The sequence below is a fragment of the Salarias fasciatus genome, chromosome 22, assembly GCF_902148845.1.
Source record: "Salarias fasciatus chromosome 22, fSalaFa1.1, whole genome shotgun sequence".
In the NCBI taxonomy this organism is placed as follows: domain Eukaryota; kingdom Metazoa; phylum Chordata; class Actinopteri; order Blenniiformes; family Blenniidae; genus Salarias; species Salarias fasciatus.
Window position 1 is genome coordinate 2,432,712 of NC_043765.1, and position 19,152 is coordinate 2,451,863.

The 19,152-nt window shown below is 50.2% G+C and overlaps 1 protein-coding gene across 7 annotated transcripts in view; it reads right to left on the reverse strand.

Moving 5' to 3' along the window:
* map7d1b (MAP7 domain containing 1b) overlaps positions 1-19,152 on the reverse strand; it is a 36,043-nt gene that overhangs the window by 3,592 nt on the left and 13,299 nt on the right. Inside the window, exons 2-13 of one of the 7 annotated variants that reach the window (XM_030120235.1) lie at positions 17,220-17,435; positions 14,827-14,895; positions 14,618-14,638; positions 11,032-11,195; positions 10,784-10,892; positions 9,270-9,374; positions 6,093-6,212; positions 4,454-4,602; positions 4,231-4,373; positions 3,890-4,143; positions 2,707-3,058; positions 2,449-2,629 (exon numbers count right to left, since the gene is read on the reverse strand). In XM_030120235.1, the coding sequence (XP_029976095.1) occupies positions 2,449-2,629; positions 2,707-3,058; positions 3,890-4,143; positions 4,231-4,373; positions 4,454-4,602; positions 6,093-6,212; positions 9,270-9,374; positions 10,784-10,892; positions 11,032-11,195; positions 14,618-14,638; positions 14,827-14,895; positions 17,220-17,435 (1,883 nt within the window). Of the gene's footprint in view, positions 1-2,448; positions 2,630-2,706; positions 3,059-3,874; positions 4,144-4,230; positions 4,374-4,453; positions 4,603-6,092; positions 6,213-9,269; positions 9,375-10,783; positions 10,893-11,031; positions 11,196-14,617; positions 14,639-14,826; positions 14,896-17,219; positions 17,436-19,152 lie in introns of all 7 variants that reach the window. The other 6 variants (XM_030120234.1, XM_030120237.1, XM_030120238.1 and 3 more) reach the window with 6 other exon arrangements.

Sequence of the window (19,152 nt, forward strand, 5' to 3'; positions counted from 1 at the left end):
CAGGTCAAATCTTTATGTCATTGACTTTAACCAATTAAAGTGAAATTAATACTCAAATCTTTTTTAAAGAGAGAAAAATCTCCTTTATATCTTTTTTTTTTTTTTTTTACTGGCGTGCAACTTTTAGTTACTTTACTCTCTGAGAAACTTTAAGTACAAATTCAGAAAGCAGGTAGATACTGTTTGAAAATAAAAAAAACTGTCAGTATGTTTTCAGTGCATTGGGAACATTTTCAGTTTACACGATGATATTGGTTCAACGCTCTTATCAGAAGGGGAAACACGTCGAAAAATGAAATATCGATAGCTCGCACGAGTGCGTGCCCACTGCGTCGTCACACGATCAGTGTATCCATCAGACGTCAGTCATGTTTATCATGTAGCATGTAGCACAGCTCGGAGTTACGTGCTGCACCTGATATTAAAACACGCCATCAATCACAAACTTTCTCTTTTACGACTGAAACAGCTCAGCAATCAGTATTTCTGGAAACATCTGAGGTGAGAAATAAGCAGTGCCGCTGCTCAATCTTTGTTTTGCTTCCGCTGCAGCTCATTTAGACGCTTTACAAAACTGGGCTCAGGTCAAGGCTCCTAATTTGCATAAAGTTTTTTTTTTTGGCACTTTTATGAGTATCGTACTTTTTTTTCACCTCACTGAAACTTCACTTCGTGCTTTTACTTGTAGTTGAGTACAATCTGAATAAGGCACCAGGAGCGGAGTGCTGGAACCACCACGGCTTTCGGGCACTTGGCGTCACGACATTGATATGTCGAGGAAAACTCTCCAAGTGGAGGAGATGTGATGGAAAAGTGAGCGCCGTGGTGAGTCTGAGGAGAACAACGGTCCGATTGAGGGAGGAGGAGTGGAGCCGAGCCGAGAGCTTCAGGCGAGGCGCACACTCACGCCGCCGACCGAGAGCCCAGTGGACGAGACAGAGGCTGTCACCAACCCCCACCCCTCCGCCGCCTCCACCACCGCCCGGGATCACAATGAGCGCCTCTGCCGCCGCTCAGCGCCGTTATGGAGGTCACCAGCTGGCGTCCGCCCGGGACCAGACAACGGGCCTCAGAGGCCGACGCACGGCGAGCGTGACAGCGGAACGCACTCCGCTAATCTGCACACATGGCACACACAGACGGGGGAGTCAGTCAGTCAGTCGGTCAGAAAGTCAGTCAATCAGCTGGTCGGAGAATTGGTCTGTCAGTCTGTTAGTTGTCCAATCAGTCAGTCGAACAGCCAATCAGTTGGTCAAGTCAGTCTGAAAGTCAGTCAGTCAGAGAATCAGTCAGTTGTCCAATCGGTCAGTCGATCAGTTGGTCAAACATTCAGTCAGTCTGAAAGTCAGTCGGTCAGTCAGCTGGTCAGAGAATAGGTCAGTGAGTCAATTTTCCAATCGGTCAGTCGAACAGTCGATCAATCGGTCAGTCAGTCGGTCGGTCAGTCGGTCGGTCAGTTGGTCGGTCAGTCAGTCAGTCAATCGGTCAGTCAGTCGGTCGGTCGGTCGGTCAGTCAGTCAGTCAATCGGTCAGTCAGTCGGTCGGTCGGTCGGTCGGTCGGTCGGTCGGTCGGTCAGTCAGTCAGTCAGTCGGTCAGAGAGTCAGTCTGTTGGACGATCAGTTTCAGTCACCCAGTCTTCAGATTAAGTGATCTTTTGAGGAAACTGTCTCTCATCCTTCCATCCTGTTGGAAACACCGGGGAGCTGCTGGGGGTCGAAGGTCAGGAGCCCGCAGTGGACGTCCCTCCAGGACACCACAGCCCAGTCAAACCCAGTGTGGCGTTCAGGCTCACTCCAGTTTCCCGCATGCATTAATCTGCCCAGATGGTAAACGGGCTTAGAGCCGGAGGGGATCACCGGGATTCACGGTGGTTAATGGAAAATTAAAGGGTTTTCCAGCGCATTGAGTCTTTACAGTCACCGAGACGCTATGATCCGTCTGGGGTTACGGTTCGATTCCCACTGTCTCTGCCAGTTTTAAATGCTGATTGTTCCTGTTTTGACACATCCACGTGTACTGCTGCTGTTCCATCAATCCCTGCAGGCCTCTGTGAAAGCATCGACACATTCAGCTGCCTCAGCTCAGCCTTGACCTCCGTTATCACTCTTCCATTCAAGGATACATCCATCCATCAATCTACCGCCTCATCTTCATCCATCAATGCATCCATTTGTAGGACAGAACTCTCCTGATCTCCACAACAACCGAGTCAATTGGGTTAAAACGCACTCATGGAATTATTGTGAAGGAATTATTTTACCAGCATAAAGCTCTTGATCACTATTAGGTTATAACAGAGACTGTCAACTGTAAAACTATGAAGTCCAGGAGAATCTGGACTGGGACTGGGACCAGGAGAATTCTTCTTAAAAGTTTTGGTGTAAACGGGTCCTCAAAACGTATCTGCAGGAGCCTGGAGCTTCCTGTTTTCTTGGATTGGCACCGACCTGCTTCTGCAGCTTGTCGTTCTCCTCCTGCTCGGCCTTGGCTCTCTCCTGCGCCTCCTTCTCCTCCTGAGCTCGCTGGGCTTCGTCCCGCAGACGCTGCTGCTCGGCCATGAAGCGAGCCTCCTCCTCCCTGCGCTTCCTCTCCTCGGCCTCCCGGGCCATGGCCTCCTCCCTCAGGAGCCTGGAGACAGCGCCGTGTTACGTTGTGAGGCTGGGACGTTGTGACCACAGACAGACGGACGGATGCGGGACTCAGACCTGTTCCTGTGCTCCTGCTCCTGGCGCTCCTGCTCCTCCCTCTCTCGCTGCTCTCGGGCTTGTCTCCGCTTCTCGGCCAGGGCGCGAGCCGCCTCCTCCGGGTCGTTGGTGCCGGCCGACGGCTTGCTGGCGGGTGCGGCTGGGGCGGAGGCGGCTGGGGCGGGGGAGGTGGCGGCGGCGGCGGCGGCGGGAGCGGCAGAAGGAGCCGGATTAGCGCCGGAGGCCGCCGCAGGAGGAGTGGCCGGAGCGACGCTGGGTGCAGGAGGAGAAGCTGCTGATACGACCGGAGGGCTGAGAGAGGGCGGAGTCACCGGGGCCGAGGACACCACGATGGCAGGAAGGGTGGAGGAAGCTGCCGACAGACAAGGCAAGGTCACGGATCTGAAACTGGAACAATGCAAACATCTTCCAGCTTCTTCTCTCAGTGGGAGGTCAGCTGGTAGGCAAATACTTAGCTAGCTACGTCCAAATTAGAATATATAGGTAGGTACATCTGTAAGTAGGTAGTTGGGTAGATATAGGTAGGTAGGCCAGCAGATTAGAAAGTGGGCAGATATGTATGTATCTCGGTGGGTAATTGGGTAAGCAGGTTGGTAGGGTGGTAGGGATCCAGATCATCAGGTGTGTTGGGGGTATGTAGGCAAGTAGGCAGTCAATCTGTGAGTAGCTACAGTTAGGTCGGTTGGTAAAGGGGTAGCTCCGCCAATCACTCAGTTGTTAACTAGAGTTGAAAGCTAGGTAGGGAGATTAGAGGGTATGAATGATAAGTCTGTCAGGGTACACTGTCGGTAGGGAGGAGGTGTGGCAGGTCAAGAGGTCAACAGGCTGTTAGGTGGGTCCGTTGGTACATCAATTAATCAATCAATCAATCAATTTATTTTTGTATAGCCCAGTATCACAACAACAGTTGCCTCAGAGGGCTTCAAGATGTTACATTGATTGGTAAAAATTTCAAAGATTGATAATGACTTTGGGTTGGTACGTCTGTAGGAAGGAGTGCAGGTATTTCAGGAGAGGTGGGTCAGTGGTATGTATGGAGGCAGGTCAGTGATTAGACACACGTGGTTGTTCGCTATCTGGCAGGTTGGTGAACAGATTTAGGAGATGAGTTCAGCTCAGGACACATGAGGTGACTGCAGTTCGTCTCTCAGGTGGATCAGGTACTGACCAGCAACACGCTCACTCTTTTTCTCCTCGAGACCCTCGGGCTGCTGGGAGTCGCCGGCCGTCTCCACGGTAACCGTGGCGACGGCCTGGGGCTGCACCCTGGCGGGGGTCTGGGCCCGTTTGGGCCGGGTCTTGGGGGCGGAGCCAGAAGCCGGAGGGGGCGTCTTCTTGCCCGCCGGCGTCTTGGAGGCGACGGCGGGAACCAGCGGCGACAGGGGGCGGCTCTTCGGGGCGGCCGGCGACGGCGGTCTGTTCCTGGGCTTCGGGGTGCTGAGGGGAGCAGAGTCGGGGGTGAAACAGGAACCTTCGCCTGAACACACACATCACGGAGCAGGGCTGTTCTCCGGACTGACGCACCTGGATTCTGGTCTGGATCTCTGCACGGTGGCGGTGGGCGACGCCGTCTGTCTCTTCTTCTGCACTCTCTCTTTCGTGAGGGCGTTCTTCTCTTTCTCATTCTCTCTCTCCTTGTCCTTCTTCTCTTTCTTCTTTTTGTCCACCTTAAAACGTGACGTGAGAGTTTTTAGATGGATTTACTGCAGTCGTTACATTTTCACTTCCTCATTCCAGCTGCTCGTACCGGCGTGGAGTTCCGCCGGCGCTGGCGCTGCGTGATGTCCGGCGTGCTGGCGGAGGACACCCTCCAGCGCTCGGCGGCGTTGTGGTGGTGGTGGGAGCAGGAGGCGTTCAGCGGGCTGGCGGACACTGAGCGGGAGCAGTGGTGAGAGTCTGAGTGACAGACAACAGGCAGAGAGCGGCGGTCACACACACACACACACTCACACCACACACACCATGCAGGGTGAACATGATGAACATGAAGACGCGCCGCGGGGCACCTGGCTTCTAAAAATATCAGCAGCAGTTCATGTCACACTTGGTTTTTACAGACAATCCTCCCTAGTAGATCCATAATCCTTTAAAGTTTTGGTCTTACTTTTCCAAAGTGCATCTACCGATTTCAAACTGGAAATGTGTCTGAAGCATGCTTTTAAATGAACTGCTCATCGTTTACATAATGGTCCTTATGGTCATTATGGTTGCGAGAGCGGACCATGATGAAATATTGGTGAAACTAATGAGTTTTTGGACGATTAAAGCCGTTTTAGGAGCAGCGTTACCGATGCCCCGTCTGCTAGACGTATACAGATGTCAGCCTCTCGATTTTGGATCTAAATTTCTCCCGAAGCACTGTTGGGATCAGAAAAGCATTCGGGGTGAGTATATTGTTCTACTTCATTCTATAAACAATGTGAAAGCTGTTTAAACCGTACTTATCCTTTAAATGTATTCAAACCACTTTGAAGACCAGAGAAAGATCTTTGAACTGACAGACGGGCTGCTGATGTTGGTAAATCTCATGACTGAAGGCCGATGAAGTCAGTTGTCAGATTTGATGATGGAAACGGAATAAAACAGACGATAACAGAGACGGATGAAAGATGTTTTGTGATGTTACTCTCAAACCAAACAGACTCTTTTGCTCCCATGAAAAGTGACATTAACATTCAGAAATGCATGATTCACCAAAAGTTAGGGATATCTGGTGAAACTTGTTGAAAATGTAAAAAGTTCACTTTAAAGTGAATATTATATCATAAAATTTGGTCCCGCACTGTTTCAACAGGTCTTTTTTGGAAAAGCCAACAGTGGTGAGTGTACTGAAAGAAAAACATGTCAGTGTCTCTTTAACGTGTCCTGTGAGGTCCAGCATCAGTTCCAGCTGGACCACCACGTCTCCTGCCGTTCAAACCCACTGAGGTTCTGGATCCAGAGTTCCCAGCTGATCCAGAGCTGGTATCCAGGCTCAGGTCTGGAGACAGAGCAGGTCTCTCCACGTGAAGCCCCCCAGTCCAGCCTGCTGCAGCCACTCACTAACGACGCCTCGCTGGTCCATGAAGGCCACGGGGCCGGCCCTGCTGCTGCGTTCAGGGACCTGTCAGGTGGTCCAGCTCTCAGACCACGGAGACGGAAACAGTTTCCAATGGTCTGATGACAAAGTCCACTTCTCTACCTTTCTGGGACTCTTCCAGATCTCTGTCCAGCCTGCTGAAGACAGTCTGTGGCGTTCTGAGCTCAGCGGACTCTGTGTCTGAGAACTTCCTGAGATTCACCGTCATCCTGAGATCTCACCCAAAAGCCCGAAATGTCCCCAACTTTTTCTGAGTAGTGTCTGTGCAAACATGTGGAGGCGTGGTCGCTCGGCGCGATGCACTCACGGGAGTCGCTGTTATTGAGCAGCGTGGCGGCGCTGCGGCTGCGAGCCAGGAAGGACAGCGTCGGCGTCATGAGGCGCTCCACGATCCGGCTCTCCCAGGGGCTGAGGCGCAGGCTGCGGGCTGACACAAGAGGGCGCCGTCACAGTCAGACCAGGTTACCACACACACACACACACACACACACACACACACACACACACACACACTGCATACAGTCGGAGTTCCGCTCATGTGCTGCTGAATGAAGACACACATGGTTCAGATGGTCTGAGGAGATGTTACCTGTTCATGAAACAAACAACCTGTAAATAAACACGTTGTGTGTTTATTTATCCAGACAAAGCTCAGGAAATGTCCAGGAAGTGAGAAACAGAGCGTCTGTCCTCCACTTGATTTGTCTGATGTGAGGAAAATCAGCCCTCGGTTGTTTCCACCAGATGAGAGGAGGCTAATGCTAACAGTCGTTAGCTGGGTTCAGATCAGGCATCGAGTTGCAGAGCCGCTGTCTCTCTCAGCTCCAGTTTACTAGAACATCAGCTGCTCCAGCAGAACACCATTTTAAAGATTCATTTCACTGGCGGCTAAGCGATCGCTAATGCTAACAGACGGTCAGTTGTGTTTAGCGTGGGAAGAACGTCTCGGATGAGGGGAGGAACGTGCTAACCGTCGCTCATCTCCGACGTGAAATCAGCTGCAGAGCTGCTGTCTCTTTGAAAAACACACAAAGCTTCAGTGTCTCTAAGTGAAGAGGTTTCTGAGCAGTGGGAATGTTTGAGTCTGACACGAAAACACTCAGCGATCCGTGACACCAAAACAACCACACACGCGCACACACACACACACACACACAAACACACACACACACACACACACACACACACACACACACAAACACACACACTTCCACCTCTCCTCACTCACAGACACACACGGGACAGAGATTCCACTCGGGCTGAACGAGCACGTCAGCATGGCGGCTGATCGGGCTCGTCTCCAGGGTCTGTGTGTGTGTGTGTGTGTGTGTGTGTGTGTGTGTGTGTGTCATGTGATGAACAGTCAGAGCGTGGCTCACATAACAACAGCAGCAGCAGCAGCAACACATAAAACAACGCTCTGTGATGAACATGTGGGACATGAGCCTCAGAGGAGAATCAACCAGGTCTAAGTTTAATTCTAAGAGGAAGATTAATGATTTAAAGTCTCTAAAACAATAATTCTGAACAGACTGACACAGTGTGTTGTTACAAAAAATGATAAATCAGAAAAACTGCTGCCCGTGTTCTCTTTTCTTGACAAGAGTCGTTTAAAGCTAAAGGTAGGTAAAGTTCTATTGTGGACACGCGCGCACACACACACACACACACACACACGCACACGCGCACACACACAGTTGGACGTGCAGCCTTGTAACACGAGGGGCAGCAGCCACCTCTGTATGTTGGACAGATGATTTTCCACGACATGTTTTTTACGAGCTGATAACCCGACTACCTCCTGTTGCTAGGCAACAGAGCTCTTCCCTCCGCCTCCCTCCTCTCTCAATGCGGCAAGAGGAGGCCGAGCTGGTGAGCGTCCGCTCACCTAGAGGTAGACTGACGTCTGTGAGCGTCACCGCGATCTGTGGATGTGTGGATCTGTAGATCTGGATCTGTGGCTCTGAGGATCTGGATCTATGGATCTGTTCATCTGTGGATCTGGATCTATAGATCTGTGACTGTGAGGGTCCGAGGCGCTATATCTGTGGCTGTGAGGGTCTGAGCAGAGCAGAGCAGCTGATTGCACTGCGGTCGATACCATCAGTGACGATGTGTTATGAGGCGAGACGAATCAGGATGAAGACGATTCTGCTCAAATGTGCAGCAGCCAGATGAAATGAGTCTGATATCACAACTTCATTTCCATACCAGAGCTTAATTCTGCCACCTCCCACAAATACATGTACTGTATACACACACATCTGCTCTGTTTCTTCAACCGCCGTGTGTGTGAGACGTACACTAACGCACTGATGTTAATGAAAAGATTCCAATCGTGTGAAACTCACACTGCGGCGTAGTTTTAGCCTCAATAAAAACGTTAGCATGCCATCACATTAGGGAACAGTTAAAACATTTCAGCTGCTAAATGCCAGCAGTTTGTCACTGTCAGCATGTTAGCATGCTAACATTAGCACTCAGCTGAAAACAAGGCCGTTTGTGAGTATAACCTCAAAACACAGAAAATACGCCACCTAAAATATTTGTAGTTTTGGTGAATATTTAGAAAAAAAAAATAGGTGACAATTATTTGAGTGGTTCCCAACCTAGGGTTCTGGGCCCCCTTTAGGGAGCCATCAGTGATCAGAGGAAGGTCCCTGAGTCTTCACCGACTGAGGTTGTGAAAATGAGATTTACACAGTGATATTGAAGAATATGAATTACGATCAATCAACATGTGGATTTACTGCGGTAATCGCCTGATTTACGTCGAAACAAATACTTCAGTAAATGATGATTGTTGTGCAAGGTGAAGCCATGTTCACAATTTCTTGAAATATGATTAAAGGAGTGTGTGAGAGTAAATTTCAGGTTCACCTGTTTCTTCACAAAACGATGCAAGACAGCCTCAAAACAACACAAATCCACAACACAATGCATGTAGCTGTTTGAACTTTCACCAGTGACCACCACCAACACCACCACCACCAACACCATCACCAGCACCAGCACCAGCAACACCACCAGCAGCAGCTCAGCAGACCACCAACAGCACAGTGGAGAGGGGTGGGGTGGGGTGGGGTGGGGTGGGGGGGCAACCAAAAAGAAGGCGTGGTGATTTAAATGTGAACTGATAAACCACATGAACCGGAACCAGAGCACGGAGCATGGCTCGGTGGAAGGGAGGCCGATCCAAAATGCACAGGAGACTCAAATCAATGACACAACCACCAACTGAAATGAAACCAAAACCACGATGCAGACCGAGAGCGTGAGAGGAGGAGGAGGAGGAGGAGGAGGAGGAGGAGGAGGAGGAGGAGGTGGTAAATGACCGGTCACCAAGCACAGGCAGGCAGGCAGGCCACCAGAGACGACAGTTATAATCATGATGAGAGAACAGGACCGGATTAGGGCGGGAGGTGGGGTGGGAGAGGAGGGGAGGGGGGAAGCCTGGTGGACATCGACGCCGGGTCGTCCTTACTTCTGTTGGGGGAGTTCCAGAGCGTGGCAGAGGACTTGGACAGCCGGTTGTTAATGACAGGGTCCACCTGTCCCGGCAAGTTGACCGTGGAGGCCGAGCATCTGCCTGCACCGGAGAGAACGCAACACACAACAACTGTTCACAAGGCGGCCGCGGCTCGGGCTGCAGGACCCCCCCGGAGGCCGGACTGCCCGGACCCCCGGGTCAGCCTGGATCGTGCAGCTGTCAGGGACTCGCCCGAGAAGTCGTTAGCCTCAACTCTTGAACATCTTCTCAGAGAAGAGAGAATCCTAGAACCGTTATAAGAGTTAGCTTTAAAGCTTCACCCTGCAGCTCATCTGAACTGAGAATTCAACTCAGACTCTTAAAACCAAACCCTGATTCTTCATATATGAACTGGATTTTCTAAACTTGGACTTCTGAGACCTTGAAACTTAACTTGCAATTTTATAGTAAAATCTGGATTTCTGTTGGACTCGACCAGGACTCAGCAGAGCCTACCCGATCGATAATGAAGACCCAGATTCTTTCAAAAAGACTCTTATTCAGCTCTTTCAACTGACCCTGAAGTCTTTAAATACTTTTTCACTCTTTAAGAAACACCTGAACTCTACACCTGGATTGTTTTAGACCTGACCAGGATGCTTTAAAGCAGAGCTGGGTTCTGGTGACAGGACCCAGACTCCTGGAAAAAGAACTGAGACTGTTTAAAACACCTGAAATAATCAACCGTGCATCACACCGAGACCAAGATTTAACTCTTTAATCTAAACCAGAACTGTTTAACCCGCATCCAGACTTATGCTGACCTTTTGCTCTTTAAAATAAACTGAAATTCTTCAAACCAGACACTTTAAACTGAACCCAGGATCCTCAAACTGAACTGAGACTCTTCAAACCGAGTTCAGAGTCTTCAAGCTGAACCCAGACTCTCTAAACCGAACCCTGACTCCTTCACCATCTCCTTAACGAGTTCCTCAAAGGTTTTAGTGAAAAGCAGAGAGGCTGCCGAGCAGCTGGCTGAGCAGCAGGGTACGGGGTAATCTGCAGTCGGGCTCAGAGGGGGGTAAAGCGGGGGGGGGGGGAGACCAGAGGAAAGTCAGGGCAGGGTGTGGGGCAGTTGGAATCACATTTAGAGGCACTGTGTGAACGTTCTGTCCTGCAGACAGCCTCCTGGTCACGCTCGCTGCTGCTCCTGTTCACACTCTGAAGGAGCCACGTTGACCTCGATGTCACGGCCCCGACACGGGCCGCACGTCACACGTTTGACGCCGAAAAGAGCCTGAAAATGAGCCCACAGCTCCCTGAGGAGCAGCCTTCACACTGCCGATATAATGAGCTGGCGTCCCGCTCAGGGCCGAACCCTGAACCCCCCCCACCTCCGGGGGTCGTGTGCCTCTGGTACTCCGCCCGGATGACGGCAGCCGCCCTGGGAGCCGTTTCCACGAGTTGCATCGCTCCCAGCTGTGAGTCAGACTGAGCAGCACAGAAAACACACGAGCGCTGGAACTCACTTTCTCTGCGGGAGGTCTGGTTGAGCCCCCCCGCCCAGGACCACCTCTGCTGGCGGATCTCGGCCCACGTCTTCTTCGTCGACCTCTTGATAGCTGCCTCGTATCTCTCCTGGGGTCAGAGGTCAGAGTCAGGGTGGAAACCATCGAGGCGATGCAGTTAAATTATAATTAGCCAGACGTACTGAACCATAACTGCGGTGTTGTCACATGCAAACCAAGCAGCTTAGCGACTGAATCCTCCGCCTCACCTTGTTCTTCTCCAGTTTCTGCCTCTGCTTCTCCTCCAGCAGCGCCCGGCGCTTCTCGGCCTTCAGCCGCTGCTCCTCCAGCTTCCTCCGGCGGTCCTCCAGCTGGCTCTCCCGCAGGCGCCGGGCCTTCTCCTCCTTCTCCAGCCACTGGGCCTTCTTCGCCGCTGCAGGGGACAGTCAGAACCGACTCTCTGGTGAAAATTAAAGCTTCTCCTGAGTTTCTGTTTTTTTTTGCATTCGGCTTCTGGTGACCTCCACTCAATGTGTTCGGTGTGTGGGGGTTTTGGGGGGAATCCCACACACGGCCACACATCCTGTATCTTCAAATAAAAAGATCTTATTGTCACCGTCTGCTGGGAAACAATTGTTTCACCGTCCAGCCCACACTTCCTGAAGAGAAGCTCGTCTCTGCACGGTGACCAAAATGACTAATGACAGCTGGAAAGGTCAAGATTTCACCCGAAGTTTGAACAATTTTCCATTTCAACTCTTTTAAAGTGTTAGCTCAGCTCTATGGAGCCTGGTGAGAAATAACTGAAGTGAATACAGAGCAGCTGGCTACTGAAAAAAAGTCTATTGTGAGAAAAACGAGTAATGATGTGTTAACAGATTTCACTAAAGGGTTTTATAATTCCTCTGTAAAACTCAGCAGTTGTCTGTTTTTTGCAGAAAGCCTTCATTACTTGTGCAAATCAGCAGTATTCTGCTGCTACGATGGGAATCATGTCCCAGGAAAGCAGGTTCTCTGCTGTAAGAGTGAAATACTTGCAGTCGAAAACAATCAGTTGCAGGTTTGAACCACTGAGGATCATAAACATCTGAAGCTTTGACACAATGAACCGCTGAAATATTTCAGATCCCTTCACACTGCAACACGGGCCGTGGATGAAGGTAAACCCGATGTGAGAGCGCCGCCAGAGGACCGATTAGAGCCCGTTAAAGAGCGATTCAGCTGCTGCTCCGAGGAATCTGATGGAAAGTGTGTGTTTCCTGTGAGGGTAGCGGAGTGTGTAACCAGATGAAGCTCCAAACACAGCGCCTCAGACAGATGGGAGCTGCTGCGCTGACGGCGCGCTAATCCCGATCGGAGTAAATAAGCAGAGGTTTCCTGCTGGGTTTTACAGCAGAGGCCCGTTTGTCTGAGCACATAGAGGCTGAGGCTCATTTCTCCCAGCGGCCATTAAACTGCAATCAATCCTCTCCAATTAAAGCCAAACTTGGATTTACATGTTTACATAATAGCATATTTTTAGAGGCGTGGAGGGATTAGGAATGAAAAGGTGAGCATGGGAGGATTAGAGTCGTGAAACATCTGCAGGTTAGCGGCGTTCGGAGCGTCTGAGTGGATTAAGCTCTGCGGCAGCGTGGAGCGGAGGAAGCAAGCTTTATGTTCTGCAGCTCATCTTTTCTAATGAGCCAAAGAGACACGAGAGGCCGAGAATGATCGACAGCCAGGGAGGCGTCCTCCGCCCTCCATCCTCCACAAATCCAATTAGCTCGGCAGAATCCAAACCATGCTGACGTGACGTTATGGAGCGGATCTTCATGAACTGGTTTCTTATGAAGAAGCATGTTTGATCTTTGGTATGTGATGCGACAACAGCGCCGTGAAAAGACGACCTTGGAGACGAAGATGACCATATCTTTGATTTAGTAACTTCATAGATGTGAGCTGACACGACTTGGATTGGTTTGAACTTTGCCTCAAAAAAACTAGTAGTGTTCCTTCTGGTCTCTTCCCCAAAACATTGTTTCAGTTTTTGGACATTTGATTTAACATTCCAACTGAATTTTGAAGCTTTCCACTGACTACGGCTTCTGTAGTTTGATCAGTGAGAATGTCGTCAGGACATGTTTTGATATGTTCGGATAGTTTTTAGTTTACAAAATCAACATAGAAACCTTTTTTTATTCCAATTTCAATATTGGTTATCAGTCATAACCACGATATCAATGTCAAATATCGGTCAAGATTTTCATAATGATGCATCTCTAGTTTTTAGGTACGTAGGTAGGGAGCTGGCAGGCCTGGTTATGGCTTGTTTTGCGCCCTAAACAAGCATCTCAAGCACTGGGTGGGCGGGTCGGGGGTCAACGTGTGGCCTGCACATCGTGTCCCACGTTACATTTGACTCCGCCCTTCTCCCAGCGCGATTCAGAAACAGAAAAAAATGAGCAAAAAAATTGGCCCCCCTCGGGACTTGGCACCATAGACGGCTGCCTAGGTCGCTTATGCCCAGGGCCGGCCAGTGGCGGTTCTAGGCATAGGCGAACTAGGTGGCTGCCACGTACTGGGGGGGCGCCGTGGCCGTACAAGGGGCGCCCTGACGCTCCGTGTGAGCACCGCTCTGCGCTGCTCTGACGGTCCGTGTGAGCGCCGCACTTCACTTGTCGGCATTGCTCGGTCGGCACCTCACTTCTTGGCATTGCCCCCCCGGCCCCGTCACTGGGGCCGGCCCTGGAAGCCGGTAGGTAGGTAGGTAGATAGGTCAGGTAGGTTGGTTGGGATGCTCGTGGGTAAGGTGTGCAGTTCTGTAGATAGTTTATAGGTAGACAGGAATTTAAGCTTGTTTTCAGGCAGACTTGGTTGGAATGATGGGTAAGTTAATAGACACTTTTCAGCAGGATGAACGGTCGATAGATAGGAAGGCAGACGCAACGGCACTGACATTTGCAGGTGGGACGGTTGTAGGGTTTGGGTCGCTGTCTTGGTTGTGTAGTAGGTATTGTGGTTTACAGAGTGCTATATAAGCAGGTGTGCAGTTCAGTCAATTGGTTTGTAGGGAAGGTATTCATGTTTGCAGGTAGGAGGGTTGGTCAGCAGTAGATACAGATCGGTACGCTTGTGGTTCGAATGGTTGTAGATAGCTCCATCACCAGGTGGGAAGTTCAGTAGGTAGAAAAGTTTGGAGGAACACAGAAAACATTTTATGAATGTAGAAATAACCGAGTAAAGTCTGAACCTTTCAGTGTTATTTTTGAGTTTGTTTATAAATAAAGACAAAGGTTACAAACAAGAACAAATCAGAGGACGTATATGTGATAGAAATGTTTTTAAAGTGTCTATGAACCCGAACGCCACTCAGCTTGAGAGAAAAGGAACAAGCTTGAGGAAACCTCTGATATCCCTGACAGGAAGGCTGCAGGTTTCCTCCCTCACCGCCGCCGCAGGACCACATTACTGATGCTAATGGAGGCAGTAATTAAATCTAATCTGTCTGAGAGGCCTGGGCTCCATCACCGTAACGACTGCTCATTCCTCACTGGCCGAGAGAGACGAGAGCCGCGCTCTGATTGGCTGCTCGGAGAGGACCTCTCCATCTCTCCTCATGTGTTTGGACCACAGCGTTTCCTCCAGTTTGATCCAGCAGCCACAGAGCCGAGCCGCGGATACAGGTGAGGGGGGGGGCATGCAGGTGGGGCGGGAATGTAGAGCAACACGAATCCAAAACAGGCTGCACCAGGTTCACAACGGGAGAAAATGATCGATTCATGGAGGGAGGAGGAGGAGGAGGAGGAGGAGGATGACGGTTCCCACATGACATGATGGCTGCAGATGTTGAGGGTTTTTAGTGAAGCCCCTTACCTTGCAGCTGAGTTTGCTGTTCTGAGAGCCGAGCAGGGAGAAACAACAGGACACGTCAACACGTCAACAACCAGGAGCCCCGCAGGAGGGGCGAGTTAAAATCACACAGAGCGGGAACGTTCCTGCTTCATGCATCCAGAGAGGAGTTTTTCTCTCTTTTTTTTTTTTAGTGTTAAAGGAGCTGGAGTTGCTCTCGTCTGTCTTATTACCGATGTATCTGGCTCTCTCCTCCCGCCGCTCCTTCGCCAGCTTCTGTCGCTGCTCCGAGCTCATCGAGTCTGTGAAGAGAAACCGAAAGACAAAAAGACGGTCTTGATTCTGTTCCGCCATGTCGACCAGAGGCTCAGACTGGAGCCACGCTCAGCAGTCGCTGTTTGGTTTTGAAAAAATCTGGACATTTTCATCCCAGAAACTCTGAACCTGTTTCTGTTCTACAGGTCCGGCCCGCTCAGGGTGGAGCTGAATGACAGATCCAAACTAAACTCTACCATTTTTCCTACATTCTGGTTTATTCCAATAACTTTGACAAGTTTGAAATTACACACAACTTAAATAAACTTAAAAAAAAGATAAAAAAATTAAATGAAAATGCTTTAAAAAACGTGCATCACGGCTGTTTTTGACGGTTGATCAGGTGACCTTACCAACCTCATATTTTAGGTAAAAAAACTTTCAGAAAAGGTGAAAAACTCTAAAGATTTCAATGAATCAACTTCAGATGTTCCAAAGCAAACGATGAACGGAAGGTTTAAGAAACTTTAAAAAGGAGATAATTACAGACTTTGTTCATGGGAGCTATCAAATAAACGAAGTAGCTGAATTATTTTAAATAAAAAAGCAATACTTCTTTCATTAAGGTCACAAAAAGGAAAAAGCTCCTCTATGTTTCCAGTGTAGAAGCAGATTAAGCTCGTTTGTGTTTGTTGCCATGACGATCAATGGAATATAAATTCAAACCTGCAGAACATTTTGAATAAACGCACAAATATCCACAACACACACGAGATGTGGTGTGTGTGTGTCGAAGCATCAGAGGTTAAAAAAAGAATGTAACCATGGAAACCTGATGCTCCGTGTCGTCATGGAAACAGGGTTGGCCTGGCTGTCATATGTTCATACTGACATTTCTCACAGATATCCTCACTGGTATCATGACTGAATATTTAAAAAAAACCTAAAATAGCTGCTTATTGAAGGCAGTTTATATCGTTCCAGGTCTGTTTTTGTCAATCTAATCTACATGGTAACTTTTAATAAGTATAAACACAACTCAGACTGCCATCATAATATCTTTTTAAAAACAGAAAATCCCAATCTTGAGTCCTGAGTCCTGAGTCCTGACGCTGCTCTGGAAGACGGCCTGCCGTCCCAGCCCGGACCCCCGGGGAGCTGACTGAGCCCGCCCCCCCCTCTGTGGCTGCTGGTCCCTGCGCCGCGTAGCATCTCGGCTCAGCCAATCACAGACGGCCCTGCCTGTACTTCTCCATCCTCGTCTCCATGGCAACGCCATCCCTCCTCCCTCCCACACAGCTGATGAGGGAAGAAAACCTGCAGAGAAGGACCCTGAACGCACCGTCTCCTCGCTCTACAAACATACTTCTCATGTCTTAAAGGGACAGTGACCCCACTGTGTGGCCTGCAGATTCTCCTGCATCAGGGACAAGATTCACACTCAGACTCGCTTCTCCTCTCCATAACTCCTCAACCGTTAATATGAATGCATGTTCTCCCTGTGCGGGTTTCCTCACACCGGAGGTGAGCTGGTGCCTCTAAACTGCTCCAAGACTTCAAACAGATTCATCAGATTTCTTTGAGCTTCAAACTTCTGTGTGGTTTAAAGGAGCGACGGCGGCTCCACACACACACACACACACACACACACACACACACACACACGCACACACACTTTGAAGTGTGCAGGAATTCCCCTCTGTGTGTGGACGTGCAGGAGACTGCAGGGATGTGTGCTCTACAAGTCAAATAACTGGAAAGATGGCTGAGATTAGTCTGGAAGATGCCGGAACAATCCCGCTCCGAGGGAGATGAAGTTACACTCAGCGCTCTTCACACACACGTTTCAGTAAAACACACAGGAGCCGGTGAAGGAGCCTGAAGGAGACGATGAGAAGACACACCTTTTCTCTTTCTTCAAAGTTTCTTTTGACAATCAACATGTAAAAACAAAAGAAAGGAGGAAATGAATAATATTTTTCAACATAATTCCAGCTTTCTGAGCTTTAATGCACCAGATTCTAGAGCATCTTCCTCCTCTAACGTCCAGATTGCAGAGATAATCTTAATGGGTGAATCAGTCGCGACGGACTGACAGTGCTCAGCTAATGCTAAAGCTAACACTACAACATAATATATGGATATTATGAATTCCAGAGGTGATTTTGGAAATTTTTGTCCATCATTTTCACTCTTCTGATGTGTGTTGTCCATAGTTTTTTTTAGAAATGCATCCTTTTTTGTGACAAACTTCTGATTCAAACTGAAAGTTTTGATTACGATTAAAAGTAGAACGACCGACACTGTGGAACCAATAAAGTGATGAGGTTAGAAAGGCGTTAATACTCTCATCCCGCCCACCAGCTGGTACCTTTCTTGGGCTGCGGGCTGCTGCTGGATCCGGGAGTGGACGGCCGGACGTCCGTCTTGGAGGACGCCTCCGTCTTGCTGGGCGTCTCCGTCTGCGGGCTGGAGTCTGTTTTGGGGGAGAGGTCCGAGACGGCCGAGTCGTCCGGACTCAGGAGCTCCTTCCCGGCCGATTTGTCCCCATTGTGGATGGACTGAGGGTCCGTCTGCAGCGGCAGCGCTGTGGGACACACACACACACACACACACACACACACACACACCTAGACTTAGCGGCGGATGAAATGAAGCCGACAGGCGATGCAGGTTTTCCTCGCAGCTCCCGCCCCGACGCCTGACATGCCGCGTCAAACACCATTAACACTGCTGAGTCTGGAGGAGTCTCACACACCTTCATTAGGGAGTCAAACCTCATTACGGATCATTAACATCTGCTTCACACACACACACACACACACACACACACACACACACACACACACACACACACACACACACACACACACACACACACACACACACACACTCGATCCAACACTCCGCAGGTCCCTGAAGGGTTCAGGCTGCTGCCAGCATTGATGAACACATCAGCAGGACCACTTTGATTCACCTCCTTTAACCCACAGGGTCAGGGGTCAGGGGTAAGGGGTCAGACTACAGTTGACTTTAAGCCCTGTTCATTCAGTCTCTCAGTTCTCTCCAGGTACAGCACACCTGACCGATCTCCTGATCTGCATTAAACTCAGCTGTGCTGCAGCTGCAGACATCTGGAGCCTGGATGGAGACCGCTTCAGGTTCCGTCCAGGTTCCAGGGTCGGACGCCTCCCATCCAGCAGCATCTCGCCGTTCAGCGGCTCACCTCGGTGTGTATCTGCTGCGTTTCTATTGGCCGCCAGCAGCTGCAGCTCGCAGTGAAACGTCTGTCCTTGAGTCCCTCCCACTGCAAGACTTCAGTCTGGAGTCTCTGTGATGTGAACAGTGCAGGAGTGTGTGTGTGTGCGTGTGTGTGTGTGTGTGTGTGTGTGTGTGTGTGTGTGTGTGTGTGTGTGTGTGTGTGTGTGTGTGTGTAAGAAAACATCCCGTCTCAAAGATCCGGTCACGAGGTCACGCTTCCTGACCTCTGACCCCGAGCGACTGGGACAAAGCGCCGCAGAATACATCCTGTTTGAGTCCAGATGTGTTTTCCCTCCTCGAGGAGCCGTGACTGGTTCCTCCTCCTCCTCCTCCTCCTCCTCCTCCTCCTCTTCCTCCTCCTCCTCCTCCTCCTGACGCGTGGCATCGAGGCAGGAAGACGAGGGGACACTTTGTTCTCTTGGAACAAGATTTATGGAGGACGGTCAAAGTGTCTGTTCTCACAGCGATGCAGTTTGAAGTGTCTTCATGAGACACGCAGACGCAGGAGATGAGGTCTGAGGCTGGAGGGTGGAGGCTTTAAGCTTCAGGCTGGAGGCTGGAGGGTGGAGGCTGGAGGCCAGGTCTCACCGGAGCCAGGTGGAGCGTGATGCTCTGCTCAGGTTCGGCCAGACGCTCACCGAACCGCATAAAACTAACGCTGAAATCGTCTCCAGATCCCCGAACATGGAGCCTGACGGACGAGGCGGCGGTGGTGGTGAGGGTGACGGGGGATAACAGGATGTGAATTAAAACCCCGTGTGCGCAGCGATAAAGAAACCCTGAGACAGGAAAGGAAAGGATGCTCGGTCGCGTGGAGCAGGACGACTCGCCTACCTGATGTTGAGAAAAAAGGATCAGGATTTGAGGAGAAAGAGGATTTTGGCGCTCCTCCTCAACACGGCAGATTACAAGGAAACACGAGTGAAGCTGACTTTCTTCAACTGAAAGACTTCAGCAGCTCAGTGAGGCTGAGGGAGACGAAGAATCGAAGCCTGGAGGTGAACGATCAGCATTCATATCGATATCTGCCACTTTTTAATAGA